This window comes from Nerophis ophidion, linkage group LG05 (assembly GCF_033978795.1).
Source record: "Nerophis ophidion isolate RoL-2023_Sa linkage group LG05, RoL_Noph_v1.0, whole genome shotgun sequence".
NCBI lineage: Eukaryota > Metazoa > Chordata > Actinopteri > Syngnathiformes > Syngnathidae > Nerophis > Nerophis ophidion.
The window spans coordinates 16,768,881-16,788,972 of NC_084615.1; the positions used below are offsets into that span (position 1 = coordinate 16,768,881).

Consider the following 20,092-nt stretch of genomic DNA (forward strand, 5'->3'; position numbering starts at 1 on the left):
ACGAAAGTGAAACCTCACTTAGATCACTTTTGATACCTCTGAGCTTTATTACTCCTCTTCAGGGTTTTTCCAGCTATGCAAAGTGCATTCATGATTCCAAATCTGTACAATTAAAATATATTTTTGGAATAAAAACTTCAAAAAAAAAACTGTAGTTTTGTTTGTTAACACTGATTGCATATTAGAGTCCTCCTGCATTGTATTTACCAGTATGCACTGTTGCCGTACGTGGCCTGGTCTTGATGAACTGTGTTCCACTGAAATGCAAGATAAGATCAAATTAATGAAGTAGATCAAATATTATAACAAACCCCGTTTCCATATGAGTTGGGAAATTGTGTTAGATGTAAATATAAACGGAATACAAGGATTTGCAAATCCTTTTCAACCCATATTCAGTTGAATGCACTACAAAGACAAGATATTTAATGTTCAAACTCATAAACTTTATTTTTTTTTTTGCAAATAATAATTAACTTAGAATTTAATGGTTGTAACACATGCCAAAGTAGTTGGGAAAGGGCATGTTCACCACTGTGTAACATCACCTTTTATTTTAACAACACTCAAAAAACATTTGGGAACTGAGGAAACTAATTGTTGAAACTTTGAAAGTGGAATTCTTTCCCATTCTTGTTTTATGTAGAGCTTCAGTCGTTCAACAGTCCGGGGTCTCCGCTGTCGTATTTTACGCTTCATAATGCGCCACACATTTTAGATGGGAGACAGGTCTGGACTGCAGGCGGGCCAGGAAAGTACCCGCACTCTTTTACTACGAAACCACGCTGTTGTAACACGTGCTGAATGTGGCTTGGCATTGTCTTGCTGAAATAAGCAGGGGCGTCCATGAAAAAGACGGCGTTTAGATGGCAGCATATGTTGCTCCAAAACCTGTATGTACCTTTTAGCATTAATGGTGCCTTCACAGATGTGTAAGTTACCCATGCCTTGGGCACTAATGCACCCCCATACCATCACAGATGCTGGCTTTTAAACTTTGCGTCAATAACAGTCTGGATGGTTCGCTTCCCCTTTGGTCCGGATAACACGATGTCAAATATTTTTAAAAACAATTTGAAATGTGGACTCGTCAGACCACAGAACACTTTTCCACTTTGCATCAGTCCATCTTAGATGATCTCGGGCCCAGAGAAGCTGGCAGCGTTTCTAAATGTTGTTAATAAATGGCTTTCGCTTTGCATAGCAGAGCTTTAACTTGCACTTACAAATGTAGCGACCAACTGTATTTAGTGACAGTGGTTTTCTGAAGTGTTCCTGAGCCCATGTGGTGATATCCTTTAGAGATTGATGTCGGTTTTTGATACAGGGATGGAAGGTCACGGTCATTCAATGTTGGTTTCCGGCCATGCCGCTCACGTGGAGTGATTTCTCCAGATTCTCTGAACCGTTTGATGATATTATGGACCGTAGATGTTGAAATCCCTACATTTCTTGCAATTGCACTTTGAGAAACTTTGTTCTTAAACTGTTTGACTATTTGCTCACGCAGTTGTGGACAAAGGGGTGTACCTCGTCCCATCCTTTCTTGTGAAAGACTGAGCATTTTTTGGGAAGCTGTTTTTATACCCAATCATGGCACCCACCTGTTCCCAATTTGCCTGCACACCTGTGGGATGTTCCAAATAAGTGTTTGATGAGCATTTCTCAACTTTATCAGTATTTATTGCCACCTTTCCCAACTTCTTTGTCACGTGTTGCTGGCATCAAATTCTAAAGTTAATGATTATTTGCACAAAAAACATGTTTATCAGTTTGAACATCAAATATGTTGTCTTTGTAGCATATTCAACTGAATATGGGTTGAAAATGATTTGCATTTCATTGTATTGTGTTTATATTTACATCAAACACAATTTCCCAACTCACATGGAAACGGGGTTTGTATGATGCTGAGTTGATATATACTCACACAAGTGGGCTGGTGGCTCCAAGGCTGCTGCATGTACGGCCTTGTGGCATTCCACCCTGACAAGACAAACATTATTTCACAACATCATGGACAGGAAGTGACACTAAAGCTGTGAATATTATCTCACACTAGGGTTGTCCAACTTGTCCCCATACCAATATTTTGGTACCGCTACCAGAATGTTTTTCCATACTTTTTTAAATAAAGGGGACCACAAAAATATGGCATTATTGTCTTTATTTGACATGAAACATATGTTTATTATTGTCATTTAGTCCTTAAATAAAATGTTGAACATACTAGACAACTTGTCTTTTAGTAGTAAGTAAACAAACAAAGACTCTTAATTAGTGAAGTGAAGTGAATTATATTTATATAGCGCTTTTCTCTAGTGACTCAAAGCGCTTTACATTGTGAAACCCAATATCTAAGTTACATTTAAACCAGTGTGGGTGGCACTGGGAGCAGGTGGGTAAAGTGTCTTGCCCAAGGACACAACGGCAGTGACTAGGACGGCGGAGCTGGAATTGAACCTGCAACCCTCAAGTTGCTGGCACGGCCGCTCTACCAACCGAGCTAAGTCATCCCTTTTTGCAAAATTCAACATATTTCATTCAAAATCATTTAAATCAAGGGAACATTTAATTTTGTTTTATATATTTATATTTAGTTTTGAGTTTTGTAATCCAACCACAACTTAGATTACTTGGAAGAAAAAAGGTACTATCTGGCAACAGATCCAGGCATATTTAAGAGGTAGAAGTCAAAAACTCTTACAAAATAAAAATAAAAAGTTGGTAAATATATCTCAGTCAAGGTGTGTTTTTTACCTCACTGTACACCTTCCCTTCCTCCTCTAAAAATTACTTTTTTTATGAAGCAAGCACCAGATATGATATCGAAAAAATAAACTTCAATTTCAACACATCAGTGACAATGACAGAGGTTTTGCTTTTTTCTGTGAAAAAAAACAACAAAATGACAGTGAGTGAATGTTTAGGGGCTGCAAACAGGATCTTGAATTCCACTGAAGTGAACGTTACTGTGAAATGATGTGCTTTGGAAGCAGTAATACCATCCATCCATTTTCTACCGCTTGTCCTGTTTGGGGTCGCGGGGGGTTGCTGAAGCCCATCTCAGCTGCATTCGGGCGGAAGGCGTTGCACACTCCGGACAAGTCGGCACCTCATGACAGGGCCAACACAGACAGACAGACAACATTCACACTCACATTAACACACTAGGGCCAATTTAGTGTTGCCAATCAACCCATCCCCAGGTGCATGTCCCTGGCGGTGGGAGGAATTCGAAGCACGCGGAGGGAACCCACACAGTCACGGGGAGAACATGCAAACTCCACACAAAAAGATCCCGAGCCCGGGATTGAACCAAGGAAAACTCAGGACCTTCGTATTGTGAGGCACATGCACTCACACCTGTTACACCGTGCTGGCCTGCAGTAATACCATCACCTATTAAAAATGATTGTATAGGAACATAGGCTGAATACTATATCAATGGTATCCAACATACTACAAGCAGTGCCTTTAACTGTCTAGCAAGGACCAAACAATTTGTTGCAAAGTGCCTTAAAAAAGAAGAAGAAAAAAAAAAAAGAGTATGACAAATAATTCACAAAAAATCAAACATGCGTGCACTGTGGCCAGTTCAAACATGAGGAACAAACCAACATTGTGTGGACCGTGTGGTCGAGGCATGTTTATCATATCACCAGGGGGAGAACCTCCCACCCAGACATCAAGCAGTTGTGACCAAGGAAGAGCAACTTGATGTATGCTCCTGAGTGGAAGGACTTGAGAGTTATTGGAGGGGGAGTTTTATGAGGAATGGGATCAGCCCGGGCTGAGCTACTCCAGTTTCCGCTGCAGCTTTTTCTGGAAGCAGACAGGCAAAATGGAAAGCACAGCGAGGACGCCAAGCACAGCCAGAGAGTTCCAGGACACGGCCTCCCCGGCTGTGATCAGTTTGTACAGTGTTGTACCTGCGTTGATAGCTACGAAAGATGGCGGCGCCACACCTAAAAAGGTCCCGATGAAGAAAACTCTTAAGGGCACATTGATGACTGGAGAGGTGATGTTGATAAACCAGTTGGGAAGGAACGGCGTTATCCTCAAGAAAATGATGTAATTGATTAAATGATCTCTGTGTTTGTCAACCTGGTGGGACCACTTTTGGGCTTTTTCTGTGAGATATTTGTAGACCATGGGTCGGCCTACCAAGTAGGACAGCATGTAGCAAAAGGAAGCCCCCAAACCAGAGCACAGGCAGACTAAGAAAAGAGCTAGGGGGAATGGGTAAAGATATCCAGACAGGATGCTGAGGAAAATGGATCCAGGTATTGCAAAGGTCTGTAGGAAAACATATGTTGCAAAGTAGGCCAGCAACACCTGGCTGTAGTAAGTGTCTTTGTATTTGGATAACACGGTTCCCAACGCTTTAGCATCATCCATGTCTTTCGGGATCTTGATTTTCTCCATTTCATCATCGGGAAGCTCCGGGAAGTTCCTATAGACCAGATACATAACTGAGGCTGAGCAGGTGAAAACAGCCAGTAGAATGAGGAGAGACATACGTGCTGAGCCTCCAGCAGCAGGGCAACTGTCGTTCAGTGCAGTGGAGTCCTTAGCATTAGCGACCAGTTCCTCCTTCGACACAGCCGAGCCGTCAATGTTCCGTTTATCCCCTCGTTTTGTAGCCATTTTCTTTTATAAAGCACTCGCCGCTTTTACGGCGAGTGCTTTATAATTAGTATGCAGTAACATTTTGTGTCATTTATACACCTTGTATTTTGTACACATTATGAAGGACAAACTGTAAAAATGCATTATTAATCCATGTGTTCATTTCCTGTTAATATCTGCTTATCTTCTGTTTGAACATGTTCTATCTACACTTCTGTTAAAATGTAATAATCACTTATTCTTCTCTTCTTTGATACTTGACATTAGTTTTGGATGATACCACACTATTAGGTATCGATGCGATACCAAGTGGTTACATGATCATACATTGGTCATATTTAAAGTCATCATGTGTCCATAAACATAATATACATTTAAAAAAAGGAAAAAAGATTTTGTGCCGATAAAAAATATAGTAGCATCGACTAGATACGCTCCTGTATGTTATGATCCGCCACCCGGATCATATATGGTTTTGGGTTTAGAGTCTTTTTGCGTTCCCTGATTATTTTTGGACTCTTCCGATCCCTGGTTTGTGCACTTCCTTGTTTTGTCTGGTTACCTTGGTTTCACAATTGTCCCACCTGCTATTGTATTTACGCACACCTGGCTTTCATTGATTGCTTGAGTATTTAAGCCTGCCTTCTACCTCAGTTCTGTCTGGATGGTTTGTTTGCTACACGCAACATTCTCGTTGGTATATCTTTGATGTATTTTCTAGTGCTAAGTCTCATCTTAGCTTCTCGTGCGCTCGGCACGTTACTTTGGACTCTGCTTAGTTTTAGCTTAGCTTACTGTGCGTTTGGCACGCCCTTTCTTTGCCTGTTTTGCACTAGTGTTCTTTTATTTTTGTATTAAATCAAGTCTTACCTGCAATTCCTGCCTGTCTTGGTCCTCGTGCATCCTTGGGGTGACTACGCGCATCCAAAATGCGTTACCAACGCGTCACTGTACTTGGTATCATTACAGTGGATTTTAGGTCTAGATCCACCCGTGGCGTTTGTTTACATTGTGACGCCACACATTTAGGTATGGCTCTGATACCAAGTAGTTACAGGGTCATACATTGGTCATATTCAAAGTCCTCATGTGTCCAGGGACATATTTACTGACTTTATATACATAATACATATTTTTATAAAACAAAAGATTTTGTGATGCCAAAAAATTATGGATGTAATCATAGTAATATTGACTAAATACGCCCCTGTACTTGGTATCATTACAGTGGATGTCAGGTGTAGATCCACCAATGGCATTTGTTTACATCAGTGAGCTATTGTATCCTCCTATGGTGTGTAGTGAAGCATGTTTAGCTATTTCTTGTCCTCCAGTGATAATACTACTTGTAAGAAACGTATTTTATTTGTCGCCATGGAGGCAAGGATTAGTAGTTTAGAAGTAGCTAAAGCAGCTCTTCCTGAGGGTGTTTCAGTGTTATAACTTCAAATTTATCTTGACTTTTTACACCAAAATGCATCCATTCTCCCTTTTCTGTCTACACACTGCGTTTGCTTGTAAGTAATGATAAATGATAAATGGGTTGTACTTGTATAGCGCTTTTCTACCTTCAAGGTACTCAAAGCGCTTTGACACTACTTCCACATTTACCCATTCACACACACATTCACACACTGATGGAGAGAGCTGCCATGCAAGGCGCCAACCAGCACCCATCAGGAGCAAGGGTGAAGTGTCTTGCTCAGGACACAACGGACGTGACGAGGTTGGTTCTAGGTGGGATTTGAACCAGTGACCCTCGGGTTGCGCACGGCCACTCTCCCACTGCGCCACGCCGTCCCTAAGTACTCTGTGTGTGTGCGCTACCGAACATGCTCCTCTGCTCGTAAAACCAGCAACGTCACGACGTAATGGTGGACTTTTTAGAGGCGGTATAGTACCGAATATGATTGATTAGTATGGCGGTACTACACTAGTAGCGGTGTAGCGTACAACCCTGTGTGATATGTACCGTTTGAGCCACTCCAGTAAGGTTGTAAAGGTCCATGCGGGTGGGGTCTTTTCTTCTGCAGGTATTTCTTCTTCTTCTCTGCTTTGGGGACAGGAGGCAGTAGCCGGCGGGCCTGGTCTTTGTACTCCTGCAGCAGCGCCCCCGCCGCTTCCTGAGGCAGCTCCACGTACTGTAGCTCGTCCAAAAGGTGGCTGTGCTGCTCCGGAAGACTGCAGCTCACTGGACATCAAAATCGAATGATGTTTTGTTTGTTTTTTTCCCCCATTTGTGTCAAACAGCCTTATTTTATATCATTCTTTCCCTCCTGGTAACAAGTCGCACCTTGGAGTTTGAGCAGAGCGATCTCAGGGATCCGACCCCAGACCTGCTGGTGTTCCCACAGCCGTCTTTTCCATTCGGCTGCTGAAGGAAATACCACCACCACCAAGCGGTGGCTGAAGTCGGTGAACAGCTGCAGCTTGTAACGTTGTGCGGAAAAGAGGATGTTGCACTAGGACAAAAGTGGGAATTAGAATATTATCAGAGGCACTAAGAAGTTTTATCAAATCAAACGTTACTTTTTTATAGTACTAGCGCACAAAGGCTGACTTTTTTGTCCTTTCAGTAAATGCTCGCTATATTTTAGCCATCATTTTTGTTGTTACTCCAGAGGTGTCCAAAGTGTGGCCCGGGGGCCATTTGGGACCCGCAGCTAACTTTTTAACAGCCCGCAGCCAATTCTAAAAATACTATTAAAAATAAACATTAAAAAGTGTTATAGAAGAGCAAACAAGTGAAATGTAAAAAGAAAAAGTTTATTTCTCTTTAAAACTGTCATTGCTCTAAAAACTAATAATGTATAAAAATCAATGTTGTTATGAATTATTGACCAATTCAAGGCTAAACTTACTTCACATCAAATATTTCACTTTTAAATATTTTTGGAGGAAAATATATTGCATATTTTTTGTTGTTTGACACAAGAAAACAAAGTGGGGTTTTTTTGACAAAAATGGCATAAATTAAATAAACAAAAATAATAATAATAACATTTAAATAAAATTGTATAATTGATCTATAGGGCTGAAGTTGATCAAGAGATTTAAGCAGTGAAAGTAAAAAAAAAAAAAAAGATATATCACTTACTTTTAAAATTTATGAGTGGATCCCCAAGAATTTTAGGAGGATTTTTTTTTTTTAACTGTCATTGCTCAAAAAATAATAACGTATCAAAATCAATGTTGTTATGAATTATTGACCAATTCAAGGCTAACCTTACTTCACATCAAATATTCCACTTTGAAATATTATTGGAGGAAAACATTGCATATTTTGTGTGTTTGACATAAGAAAACAAAGGGCTTTTTTGACAAAAATTGTATAAATTAAAAAACAAAAATATTATTAATAAAATTTTAATAAAATGGTATAATTGATGGACAGATCTGAAGTTTATCTAATGATTTAAGTATTGAAAGTAAAAAAGATAAAAATAATATATGACTTTATTTTTAGTATATATATTTTTTAAACCGTCATTGCTCAAAAAATAATAATGTATCAAAATCAATGTTGTTATGAATTATTGACAAATTCAAGGCTCACCTTACTTCACATCAAATATTCCACTTTGAAATATTTTTAGAGGAAAACATTGCATATTTTGTGTGTTTGACATAAGAAAACCAAAGGTTTTTTTGACAAAAATGGCATAAATTAAATAAACAAAAAATATAATAATACAATTGTATTATTGATGTATAGAGGTGAAGTTGATCAAGAGATTTAAGTAGTGAAAGTAAAAAAAATAAAAGATAATATATGACTTACTTTTAAAATTTATGAGTGGATGCCCGAGAATTTTAGTAGGATTTTTTTTTTTAAACTGTCATTGCTCAAAAAATAATAATGTAACAAAATCCATGTTGTTATGAATTATTGACCAATAATTCAAGGTTAACCTTACTTCACATCAAATAATCCACTTTGAAATATTTTTTGAGGAAAACATTGCATAGTTTGTGTGTTAGACAAAAGAAAACCAAGGTTTTTTTTGGACAAAAATGGCATAAATTAAATAAACTAAAATAATATTAATACGATTTAAATAAAATTGTATAATGGATGTAAAAAGCTGAGGTTGATCAAGAGATTTAAGCAGTGAAAGTAAAAAAAATAAAATAATATATGACTTACTTTTAACATTTATGAGTGGATCCCCCAGAATTTTAGTAAGATTTTCTTTTTTAAACTGTCATTGCTCAAAAAATAATAACGTATCAAAATCAATGTTGTTATGAAATATTGATCAATTCAAGGCTAACCTTACTTCACATCAAATAATCCACTTTGAAATATTTTTGGAGGAAAACATTGCATATTTTGTGTGTTTGACATAAGAAAACAAAGGGTGTTTTTCAGACAAAAAAGGCATGAAAATACAAGATAAAAATAAAAACTATAATTGATGGATAAAGTTGAAGTTGAAGTTGATCTAGAGATTTAAGCATTGAAAGTAACTAGTGTGTTAAAAAAGTTATTTTTAACACTTAGGAGTGGATCCCCGAGAATTTTAGTAGGATTTTTTTTTTTTAAACCTGTCATTGCTAAAAAAAAAAAAAAATAGTACGAATCAAAATCAATGTTGTTATGTATTGTTGACCTTGTTAAGGCTCCAATTATTTTCTAGAAAAGCATCCCACTTTGAAATATTTTTGGAAGAAAAAATTAACAACAAAATATTGCATATATTGAGTGTGTGCCATAAAAAACAATGTTTTAGTCAATTTTTTTATGAAAAAAAGGGAATAAAACTTTAGTTTTATAGAACTTTAACCACCAGCAGACAAAGGCTGACTTTTTTGTCCTTTCAGTAAATGCTTGCTATATTTTAGCCATCATTTTTGTTGTTACTCCAGAGGTGTCCAAAGTGTCAACATGTGAAATGTAACGAGAAAAAGTTGCCATGTAGGCTGTTTTTTTTCTCTTTAAAACTGCCATTGCTCCGAAAATAATAATGTATCAAAATCAATGTTGTTATGAATTATTGACCAATTCAAGGCTAACCTTACTTCACATCAAATATTCCACTTTGAAATATTTTTTGAGGAAAATATATTGCATATTTTTTGGTGTTTGACACAAGAAAACAAAGTGGGTTTTTTTTTTGGACAAAAATGGCATAAAATAAAAAAACAAAAATAACAATAATAAAATAAAAATAAAAACGTATTATTATTGCATAGCGCTGAAGTTGATCAAGGGATTTAAGCATTGAAAGTAAAAAAAAAATATATATATATATATATATATATATATATATATGTATATATATATATACATATATATACATACACACACTGTAAATATATACTGTATATATATAAACATAGTATAGACAGCTATATATACATATACACACTGTATATATACTGTACATATATACATATACACATACATATATATACATACATACATATATATATATATATATATATATATATATATATATATATATATATATATATATATATATATATATATATATCTGCACAAGTCCTGAAAAATTGTGCGAGTCCGCCTTTGTAGTCCGTGTCGACACCGCAGTCGATAAGTTTATTATTTTTCTCTATCTTCTTGTTATGTGACTTTCATCCTCCACTGTTGCCATTTCTAATATAAAGTAGTGTAAAGTTCTTACTTATATCTGTCAGTAAACTCACCATGAAAGTACTAAAACATACCGGTGTAGTGAGTTCACTTTATTCACCCAAGGAACTTTAGTTCTTAGAGAGTTCCGTTCGGACGCTTTTTCCCTTGACAAATAGTTTGCATGTTGGTTTGGTGGCCCCCCCCAACCTATTTTCTTCCCTATGAGCACATTTCAATGCATCAGTGTTTACCAGTGAGAAGGTTACCTGGTCCAGGATGTAGTTGCCTGGCGTGTTGGCGGCTCTTTGGATTAATTCGGTCAGACACTGAGCGGCCTGCTGCAGCTGCCGCTCCCTCGCTCCCTGTCCCTGAAAAACCACCGGGAGGGTTTGCCTGACGTGGACGAGGCGAGTAGTGACCGTGATGTGTTTACTGACCATCATGCATGCCAGCAACTCCTCGGTGCTCAGCAGCCTGTAGCGCTTTTCCGGATGCTGTCGCACGTGAGCTTTGGCCCAGTGGCTCTTTCCCGCGGCGGGGAGACCCACCATCAACACCACCTAAGACGTGACGAGAGACTTTGCCTTCAAAAACAATCATCCATATATTGTGGCTTTACCTCACTCTGCGCTCTGGAGTTGGGCCCCAATGTGCTGCGGAGCCTCAGCCCAGCAGGGAGCGCCACCAGCGGGGTGAAGCCAGGGGGGCTGCAGTACCACGCCGGGGCTGCGGGGTCCAGCAAGAAGCGGACCGCACAGTTCTTACACAGGACGTGAGGGAACAGAGCGCGGCCTAAAAGCTCAGAGGCCTCGAGGGAAAAGGCCACACCCAGGAAACGCCCGTTTTTATGGAAGGAGAGCTGGACACTTCCGTTGGTGGAGAAAGACTGTGGGCAGAGTTCACGGCGGATTAGTGGACTCTCGCTTCTGGCGAATAAATGATTGTAAAAAGTCAGTCACAGCGTAACAGCCGATGATGTCTCCCTCGGAGAACGTCTCCCCGTAGTCTTCTTCTTGCCCGCTGGTCACTTTTCTGGCCCCTGCATCGTATGCAAAGGAGAAGGCCTCTTCACCTGGTGGGGGTACACAAAGGTATTTACTGTATAGCGGTAATTTTTTAATTGTCGCCAACTATGGGACAACAAAGTCGAAAATTGAGCAACTTGAGCAGAAGCTGTGTTTTTAATACATTTGGCAACATGAAAAAAACGTCTTCATGTTATTATGGAGAGCTGTGTTAAGAATTTCAAGGGGGGAAAAATAGTGTTTTGCAGTAAAAAAAATAATATGTCAATACTTTCCAGAAGCACTGTATAATATCAAATCTGTGTTGTGATAATTTCCCATTTTTTTATAATTTAAGCAATTATTTTTTCCCACTATAACTCATATACAAACCCCGTTTCCATAAGAGTTGGGAAATTGTGTTAGATGTAAATATAAACGGAATACAATGATTTGCAAATCCTTTTCAAGCCATATTCAGTTGAATGCACTACAAAGACAAGATATTTGATGTTCAAACTCATAAACTTTATTTTTTTTTTTGCAAATAATAATTTACTTAGAATTTCATGGCTGCAACACACGCCAAAGTAGTTGGGAAAGGGCATGTTCATAACTGTGTTACATCACCTTTTCTTTTAACAACACTCAATAAAGGTTTGGGAACTGAGGGGACACATTTTTTAAGCTTTTCAGGAGGAATTCTTTTCCATTCTTGTTTTATGTACAGCTTAAATTGTTCAACAGTCTGGGGTCTCCAATGTGGTATTTTAGGCTTCATAAAGTGCCACACATTTTTAATGGGAGACAGGTCTGGACTACAGGTAGGTCAGTCTTTTACTATGAAGCCACGCTGTTGTAACACATGGCTTGGTATTGTCCTGCTGAAATAAGAAAGGGCTTCCATGATAACGTTGCTTAGATGGCAACATATATTGCTCCAAAAGCTGTATGTACCTTTCAGCATTAATGCTGCCTTCACAGATGTGTAAGTTACCCATGCCCTGGGCACTAATACACCCCCATACCATCACACATGATGCCTTTTCAACTTTGCGCCTAGAACAACCCGGATGGTTCTTTTCCTCTTTGGTCAGGAGGACACGACGTCCATAGTTTTCAAAAACAATTTGAAATGTGGACTCGTCAGGCCACAGAATACTTTTCCACTTTGGGTCAGTCCGTCTTCGGTGAGCTCGGGCCACCTCGGGCCAGCTCGAGTTTCTGGGTGTTGTTGATAAATGGCTGTGGCTTTGCATAGTAGAGTTTTAACTTGCACTTACAGATGTAGCGACCAACTGTAGTTACTGACAGTGGTTTTCTTCAGTGTTCCTGAGCCCATGTGGTGATATCCTTTACACACCGACATGGCTTTTTGATGCAGTACCGCCTGAGGGATCCAAGGTGCGTAATATCATGGCTTACGTGCAGTGATCGCTCCACATTCTCTGAACATTTTGATGATAATACGGAGCGTATATGGTGAAACCCCTTAATTCCTTGCAATAGCTCGTTGAGAAATGTTGTTCTTAAACAATTTGCTCAGGCATTTGCTGACAAATGTGGTGACCCTCGCCCCGTCCTTGTCATGGAAGCTGCTTTTATACCCAATCATGATACCCACCTGTTCCCAATTAGTCTGTTCACTTATGGTCTTTGATGAGCATTCCTCAACTTTCTCGTTTTTTTTGCCACGTGTGCCAGCTTTTTCGAAACATGCTGCAGGCATCAAAATTCAAATGAGCTAATATTTGCAAAAACAAGAAAGTTTCTCAGTGTTAACGTTAAATATGTTGTCTTTGCAGTCTATTCAACTGAATATAAGTCGAAAAGGATTTGCAAGTCATTGTATTCTCTCTTTATTTGCCAATTACACAACGTGACAACTTCACTGCTTTTGGGGTTTGGGTTTTGTATTAGAATCCTAAACGTGCAAAGAAGACATCTCACCGAGCAGCAGTGATGTCTGGCTCAAGGACCAGCCTACTCGCATGCCGTAAGACTCGCTGCCTTCAAGGCCGCCCTCCACGGTGTTGCTCGACAAGGTCCTCTCCAGCCTGGCCTCGAAGCCCACCCTGCCCTGGGACACCCCGTGGGTGAGCCTGCAGCCGGACCACAGCAGGGGGAATCTGTCCCAGAACCGCGGCTGACCACAGACTCCATCTTGGCTGATGTGGAAGTGCAGGTGGCTGTCATCTAAGGTGGAAATAAACAGCTATTAAAGGCCTACGGAAATGAGATTTTCTTATTTAAACGGGGATAGCAGGTCCATTCTATGTGTCATACTTGATCATTTTGCGATATTGCCATATATTTGCTGAAAGGATTTAGTAGAGAACATCGACGATAAAGTAAGCAACTTTTGGTCGCTAATAAAAAAGCCTTGCCTGTACCGGAAGTAGCAGACGATGTGCGTGTGACGTCACGGGTTGTGGAGCTCCTCACATCCTCAAATTGTTTACAATCATGGCCACCAGCAGCGAGAGCGATTCGGACCGAGAAAGCGACAATTTCCCCATTAATTTGAGCGAGGATGAAAGATTCGTGGATGAGGAAAGTGAGAGTGAAAGACTAGGAAAAAAAAATTAAAATAAAAAAATAACTAGACGGCAGAGCGATTCAGTTGTTATTAGACAAATTTACTAGGATAAGTCTGGAAAATCCCTTATCTGCTTATTGTGTTACTAGTGTTTTAGTGAGATTATGTGGTCATACCTGTACAACCGGAAGGTCGGAGGGGTGTGGCCACGGGAGTGGTGACCGCAAATGTCTCTGAGGGAAGCCATGTTTCTCAACGAGCCTTGATTGATTGATACTTTTATTAGTAGATTGCATAGTTCAGTACATATTCCGTACAATTGACCACTAAATGGTAACACCCGAATAAGTTTTTCAACTTGTTTAAGTCGGGGTCCACGTTAATCAAATCATTGTAAAGGCGAAGGCAGCCGATGCTTACTCCACATTGGAAGCATCCGACGGTCGGGGGCGGCCGGTGGGAGGAGGCAGGAGAGCCTGCAGCTGCCTCTTTGACAGGTGCACGAGGAACAACGCAAGCTCTCCGCTCATATCTACGGTACAGCCGACTTATTACCACCATTTTCTCACTGAAACCTGCCGGTTGACATGTGGTAGAGAACCATGTTCGCTTGACCGCTCTGTTCCATAGTAAAGCTTCACCGTCATCTTTCGGGAATGTAAACAAGGAAACACCGGCTGTGTTTGTGTTGCTAAAGGCGGCCGCAATACACCGCTTCCCACCTACATCTTTCTTCTTTGACGTCTCCATTATTATTTGAACAAATTGCAAAATATTCAGCAACACAGATGTCCATTATACTGTGGAATTATGTGATGAAAAGAGACGACTTATAGCTGTAAACGGGGCTGGACCAAAATGTCCTCTACAATGCGTGATGTCACACGCACGCGTCATCATACCGCGACATTTTAGCATGGTACTTCCGCGCGAAAATTTAAATTGCAATTTAGTAAACTATAAAGGCCGTATTGGCATGTGTCACAATGTTAATATTTCCTCATTGATAGATAAACTATCAGACCAGTAGTGGGTTTCAGTAGGCCTTTAAACGGGCACAAAAACAAGGTTAGAGTCTTGAAATACTCACAGGAATCTAACTTGACTGCATCTTCAACTTCCTGCTGCGTCATGTCTCTCTCCAGGGGAGCTTGTGGTGCTTTGGCTCTGGTTAATGGAGAGACTACGTCACTGACATATTGTGTGATGCTTGAAATCAGGGTTTGGTAACCATTGTTATTGGTGGGCCGCTAAAAAATGTGTTTGTCCGCTGTGGTTCGTTTGGGCTGTAGTTGTACTTTTCCACCACTTTTCTATCATTTCCACCACTTTTCTATCATTTCCAAGCTTTCACAGGCCATGTAAAATGACATGAGCCCTCTAACATAATAGTGTGAGAGTCCAGTCCATAGTGGATCTAACATAATAGTGTGAGAGTCCAGTCCATAGTGGATCTAACATAATAGTGTGAGAGTCCAGTCCATAGTGGATCTAACATAATAGTGTGAGAGTCCAGTCCATAGTGGATCTAACATAATAGTGTGAGAGTCCAGTCCATAGTGGATCTAACATAATAGTGAGAGTCCAGTCCATAGTGGATCTAACATAGTGTGAGAGTCCAGTCCATTGTAGATCTAACATAATAGTGTGAGAGTCCAGTCCATAGTGGATCTAACATAATAGTGAGAGTCCAGTCCATAGTGGATCTAACATAGTGTGAGAGTCCAGTCCATTGTAGATCTAACATAATAGTGGGAGTCCAGTCCATAATGAATCTAACATAATAGTGAGAGAGTCCAGTCCATACTGGATCTAACATAATAGTGTGAGAGTCGAGTCAATAGTGGATCTAACATAATAGTGTGAGAGTCCAGTCCATAGTGGATCTAACATAATAGTGGGAGTCCAGTCCATAGTGGATCTAACATAATAGTGTGAGAGTCGAGTCAATAATGGATCTAACATAAGAGTAACAGTCCAGTCCATAGTGAATCTAACATAACAGTGTGAAGGTCCAGTCCATAGTGGATCTAACATAATAGTGTGAGAGTCCAGTCCATAGTGGATCAAACATAATAGTGTGAAGGTCCAGTCCACAGTGGATCTAACATAATAGTGGGAGTCCAGTCCATAGTGGATCTAACATAATAGTGTGAGAGTCGAGTCAATAGTGGATCTAACATAAGAGTGTGACAGTCCAGTCCATAGTGGATCTAACATAACAGTGTGAAGGTCCAGTCCATAGTGGATCTAACATAATAGTGTGAGAGTCCAGTCCATAGTGGATCTAACATAATAGTGGGAGTCCAGTCCATAGTGGATCTAACATAATAGTGTGAGAGTCCAGTCCATAGTGGATCTAACATAACAGTGTGAAGGTCCAGTCCATAGTGGATCTAACATAATAGTGTGAGAGTCCAGTCCATAGTGGATCTAACATAATAGTGTGAGAGTCCAGTCCATAGTGGATCTAACATAATAGTGTGAGAGTCCAGTCCATAGTGGATCTAACATAATAGTGTGAGAGTCCAGTCCATAGTGGATCTAACATAATAGTGAGAGTCCAGTCCATAGTGGATCTAACATAGTGTGAGAGTCCAGTCCATTGTAGATCTAACATAATAGTGTGAGAGTCCAGTCCATAGTGGATCTAACATAATAGTGAGAGTCCAGTCCATAGTGGATCTAACATAGTGTGAGAGTCCAGTCCATTGTAGATCTAACATAATAGTGGGAGTCCAGTCCATAATGAATCTAACATAATAGTGAGAGAGTCCAGTCCATACTGGATCTAACATAATAGTGTGAGAGTCGAGTCAATAGTGGATCTAATTTAAGAGTTTGAGAGTCCAGTCCACAGTGGATCTAACATAATAGTGTGAGACTCCAGTCCATAGTGGATCTAACATAATAGTGTGAGAGTCCAGTCCATAGTGGATCTAACATAATAGTGGGAGTCCAGTCCATAGTGGATCTAACATAATAGTGTGAGAGTCGAGTCAATAATGGATCTAACATAAGAGTAACAGTCCAGTCCATAGTGAATCTAACATAACAGTGTGAAGGTCCAGTCCATAGTGGATCTAACATAATAGTGTGAGAGTCCAGTCCATAGTGGATCAAACATAATAGTGTGAAGGTCCAGTCCACAGTGGATCTAACATAATAGTGGGAGTCCAGTCCATAGTGGATCTAACATAATAGTGTGAGAGTCGAGTCAATAGTGGATCTAACATAAGAGTGTGACAGTCCAGTCCATAGTGGATCTAACATAACAGTGTGAAGGTCCAGTCCATAGTGGATCTAACATAATAGTGTGAGAGTCCAGTCCATAGTGGATCTAACATAATAGTGGGAGTCCAGTCCATAGTGGATCTAACATAATAGTGTGAGAGTCCAGTCCATAGTGGATCTAACATAACAGTGTGAAGGTCCAGTCCATAGTGGATCTAACATAATAGTGTGAGAGTCCAGTCCATAGTGGATCTAACATAACAGTGTGAAGGTCCAGTCCATAGTGGATCTAACATAATAGTGTGAGTGTCCAGTCCATAGTGGATATAACATAATAGTGTGAGTGTCCAGTCCATAGTGCAGGGGTGTCAAACTCAAATACAGAGCGGGGCCAAAATTCAAAACTGAACAAAGCCGCGGGCCGAGGTTGAACAAATTAACCCTTTAATAGGGACCCAAACAAGTTTTGCATTGAATATTGACCAAGCAAGGCCTATATAACTTTATAATGACATGCACAATCCAGTTTCAAATAATAATAATAAAAAAATATCAAATTAAATAAAAACACAAATGTAATGCCTTTTTTCGGCGGCAGGTTTGAGTTGGGGCGGGGTTTGGTGGTAGCGGGGGTGTATATTGTAGCATCCCGGAAGAGTTAGTGATGCAAGGGGTTCTGGGTATTTGTCCGGTTGTGTTTAAGTTGTGTTACGGTGCGGATGTTCTCCCGAAATGTGTTTGTCATTCTTGTTTGCTGTGGGTTCACAGTGTGGCGCACATTTGTAACAGTGTTAACCTTGTTTATACGGCCACCCTCAGTGTGACCATAATGTATGGCTGTTGACCAAGTATGCCTTGCATACACTTGTGTGTGTGTATGAGCCGCATATATTATGTGAGTGGGCCGGCACGCTGTTTTTATGGAAGAAAAGCGGACGTGGCGACATGTAGAGAACTCCAAAAGCAGTGCTTTTACGGCCCGCCCCCAATATTATTGTCCGGGTGGATATCGGGAGGGGCACTGAACTTCGGGAGTCTCGCGGGAAAATTGGGAGGGTTGACGAGTATGAGTATTAGCGGTGAATGTGGTGTTAAAGCGGCGGGCCAGCTCTAATGTTAATTTGATATCGCCTCAAGGGCCAAATGAAATTACACGGCGGGCCAAATTTGGCCCGCGGGCCAGAGTTTGACAGCCATGCCATAGTGGATCTGAGATAATAGTGTTTTTATGTTACTCTTCTTCTGTTATATTTTTGGGAAAGTAAATAAAAACATAATTGTATCTTTAATTAGGATGATGATATATGGTGATGTCCATTACCTTTTATATCGTATCTCCTCTTTAAACTCGTAGAAAGCCCGGCCTCTGTCCTCCAGCTCGCTCCTCTCGGCTCCGGCCTCTCCCTTGCCGCCCGGCAGCTGCTCACAATCGGCTAGTGGACTCTGTGAGCCGCCCTCGGCGTCCGGCTGTGTCGTGGAGTCGGAACACTCTCTGGAGGTTTGTTGTGGAAGTAAAGAGGACAGGGACGCCACCGCTTGTATATTATTTGATACAACCGTCGTTTCGTCGACTTGTCCCGGTGCGTCTAGTCCCGGTGTGTCTGGTCTCGGTGCGTCTAGTCTCGGTGCGTCTAGTCCCGGTGTGTCTAGTCCCGGTGTGGGTGGCGGCTGGTACTGGTCCAGGGACGACCAGAGTCTGCCTACCAGCTCTGCCTTCAGCCCTTTACACTCCAGACCCGCTTCTTTGAGCTTCGATCGCAGTTCCGCGACTTTCAGCTTCTTAATGTCCGCGAGCTTCATGGTTACGTTTTTTTTTACGAAGTTGTGCTTTTTAATGCTCGCCTTCGTGACAAAAAGACGGGAAAAAGTGAGGAAAAAGTGCGGTTTAACACAGCAAAACAAACAGTTCAATATGGAGCCCTGCTCTCTGATTGGTTGACGCAACTTGACACGCCTTCGCTTTTCTTCTTCGTTGGTGTTATTGGCGGGTGGCAACTATGACTTCAAATGCACACGCCGCCCCTGCTGTATCGGAAGAGCCAACGTCGTCGATTAGTTTTTGATGTTCCACGACGTCCACAGTTTCTAAAATACAATTTGAAATGTGGACTCGTCAGACCATGGAACACTTTGCATCAGTCCATCTTAGATCAATCAATGTTTATTTATATAGCCCTAAAGGCGTACTGAAACCCACTACCACTGACCACACAGTCTGATAGTTTATATATCAATGATGAAATCTTAAAGGCCTAATGAAATGAGATGTTCTTATTTAAACGGGGATAGCAGGTCCATTCTATGTGTCATACTTGATCATTTCGCAATATTGCCATATTTTTCCTGAAAGAATTTAGTAGAGAACATCGACGATAAAGTTCACAACTTTTGGTCGCTAATAAAAAAGCCTTGCCTGTACCGGAAGTAGCAGACGATGTGCGCGTGACATCACGGGTTGTGGAGCTCCTCACATCTGAACATTGTTTACAATCGTGGCCACCAACAGCTAGAGCGATTCGGACCGAGAAAGCGACAATTTCCCCATTCATTTGAGCGAGGATGAAAGATTCGTGGATGAGGAAAGTGAGAGTGAAGAACTAGAAGAAGAAGAAAAGACGAGGGTAGTGGGACAATTCAGATGTTATTAGATGCATTTACTAGGATAATTCTGGAAAATCCCTTATCTGCTTATTGTGTTACTAGTGTTTTAGTGAGATTATAAAGTCATACCTGAAAGTCGGAGGAGTGTGGTGACCGCCAGTGTCTCTAAAGGAAACCACGGAGGAGCCAAGAAAGTCACAGCTGCCTATTGACAGCTGCAGGAGGAACAACACAATCTCCTCTCATGTTTACGGTAAGAGCCGACAACTTATTACCAAAATTTTCTCACCGAAACCTGCCGGTTGACATGTGGTAGAGAAACATGTTCGCTTGACTGCTCTCTTCCATATTAAAGTTTCACAACAAACAAAGAAACACCGGCTGTGTTTGTGTTGCGACAGCTAGCTACAACTGACAGAGAGAGGTCAGCACAGTGCAAAGACTTTCTGCACGGTCAGTTGCTACAGAGCTCCAAACTTT

At 40.6% G+C, this 20,092-nt stretch overlaps 2 protein-coding genes across 3 annotated transcripts; both read right to left on the bottom strand.

The window, feature by feature from the left end:
- Window positions 1–23: 23 nt before the first annotated feature.
- On the bottom strand, window positions 24–18,964 carry si:ch211-107m4.1 (heterogeneous nuclear ribonucleoprotein U-like protein 2). Of its 2 annotated transcripts, XM_061900213.1 has the most exons (12): window positions 18,333–18,964; window positions 14,868–14,944; window positions 13,189–13,434; window positions 11,194–11,306; window positions 10,854–11,120; window positions 10,672–10,794; window positions 10,501–10,602; window positions 6,926–7,094; window positions 6,605–6,823; window positions 1,931–1,986; window positions 208–257; window positions 24–102 (listed from the first exon to the last, which is right to left on the bottom strand). In XM_061900213.1, coding segments are annotated over exons 1-12 (1,902 nt in total). In that variant the 5' UTR covers window positions 18,812–18,964; the 3' UTR covers window positions 24–101. The 2 variants fall into 2 exon arrangements, with proteins under 2 accessions (XP_061756197.1, XP_061756196.1); XM_061900212.1 differs by having other exon boundaries at window positions 24–257; window positions 18,333–18,963.
- On the bottom strand, window positions 2,824–4,706 carry LOC133552763 (transmembrane protein 41B-like). The gene has a single exon (XM_061900219.1). The coding sequence runs from the start codon at window positions 4,648–4,650 to the stop codon at window positions 3,799–3,801; it is 852 nt and encodes a 283-aa protein (XP_061756203.1). The 5' UTR covers window positions 4,651–4,706; the 3' UTR covers window positions 2,824–3,798.
- Window positions 18,965–20,092: the final 1,128 nt, after the last annotated feature.

Coding starts and splice junctions, on each gene's coding strand:
- LOC133552763 (XM_061900219.1), bottom strand. CDS start 4,650: ATGGCTACAAAACGAGGGGATAAACGGAACATTGACGGCTCGGCTGTG.
- si:ch211-107m4.1 (XM_061900212.1), bottom strand. CDS start 18,811: ATGAAGCTCGCGGACATTAAGAAGCTGAAAGTCGCGGAACTGCGATCG. Junction 13,435..14,867: donor TGCAGTCAAGTTAGATTCCT/GTGAGTATTTCA, acceptor TTTCCACCTTAG/ATGACAGCCACCTGCACTTC. Junction 258..1,930: donor GGAGCCACCAGCCCACTTGT/GTGAGTATATAT, acceptor CTTGCATTTCAG/TGGAACACAGTTCATCAAGA.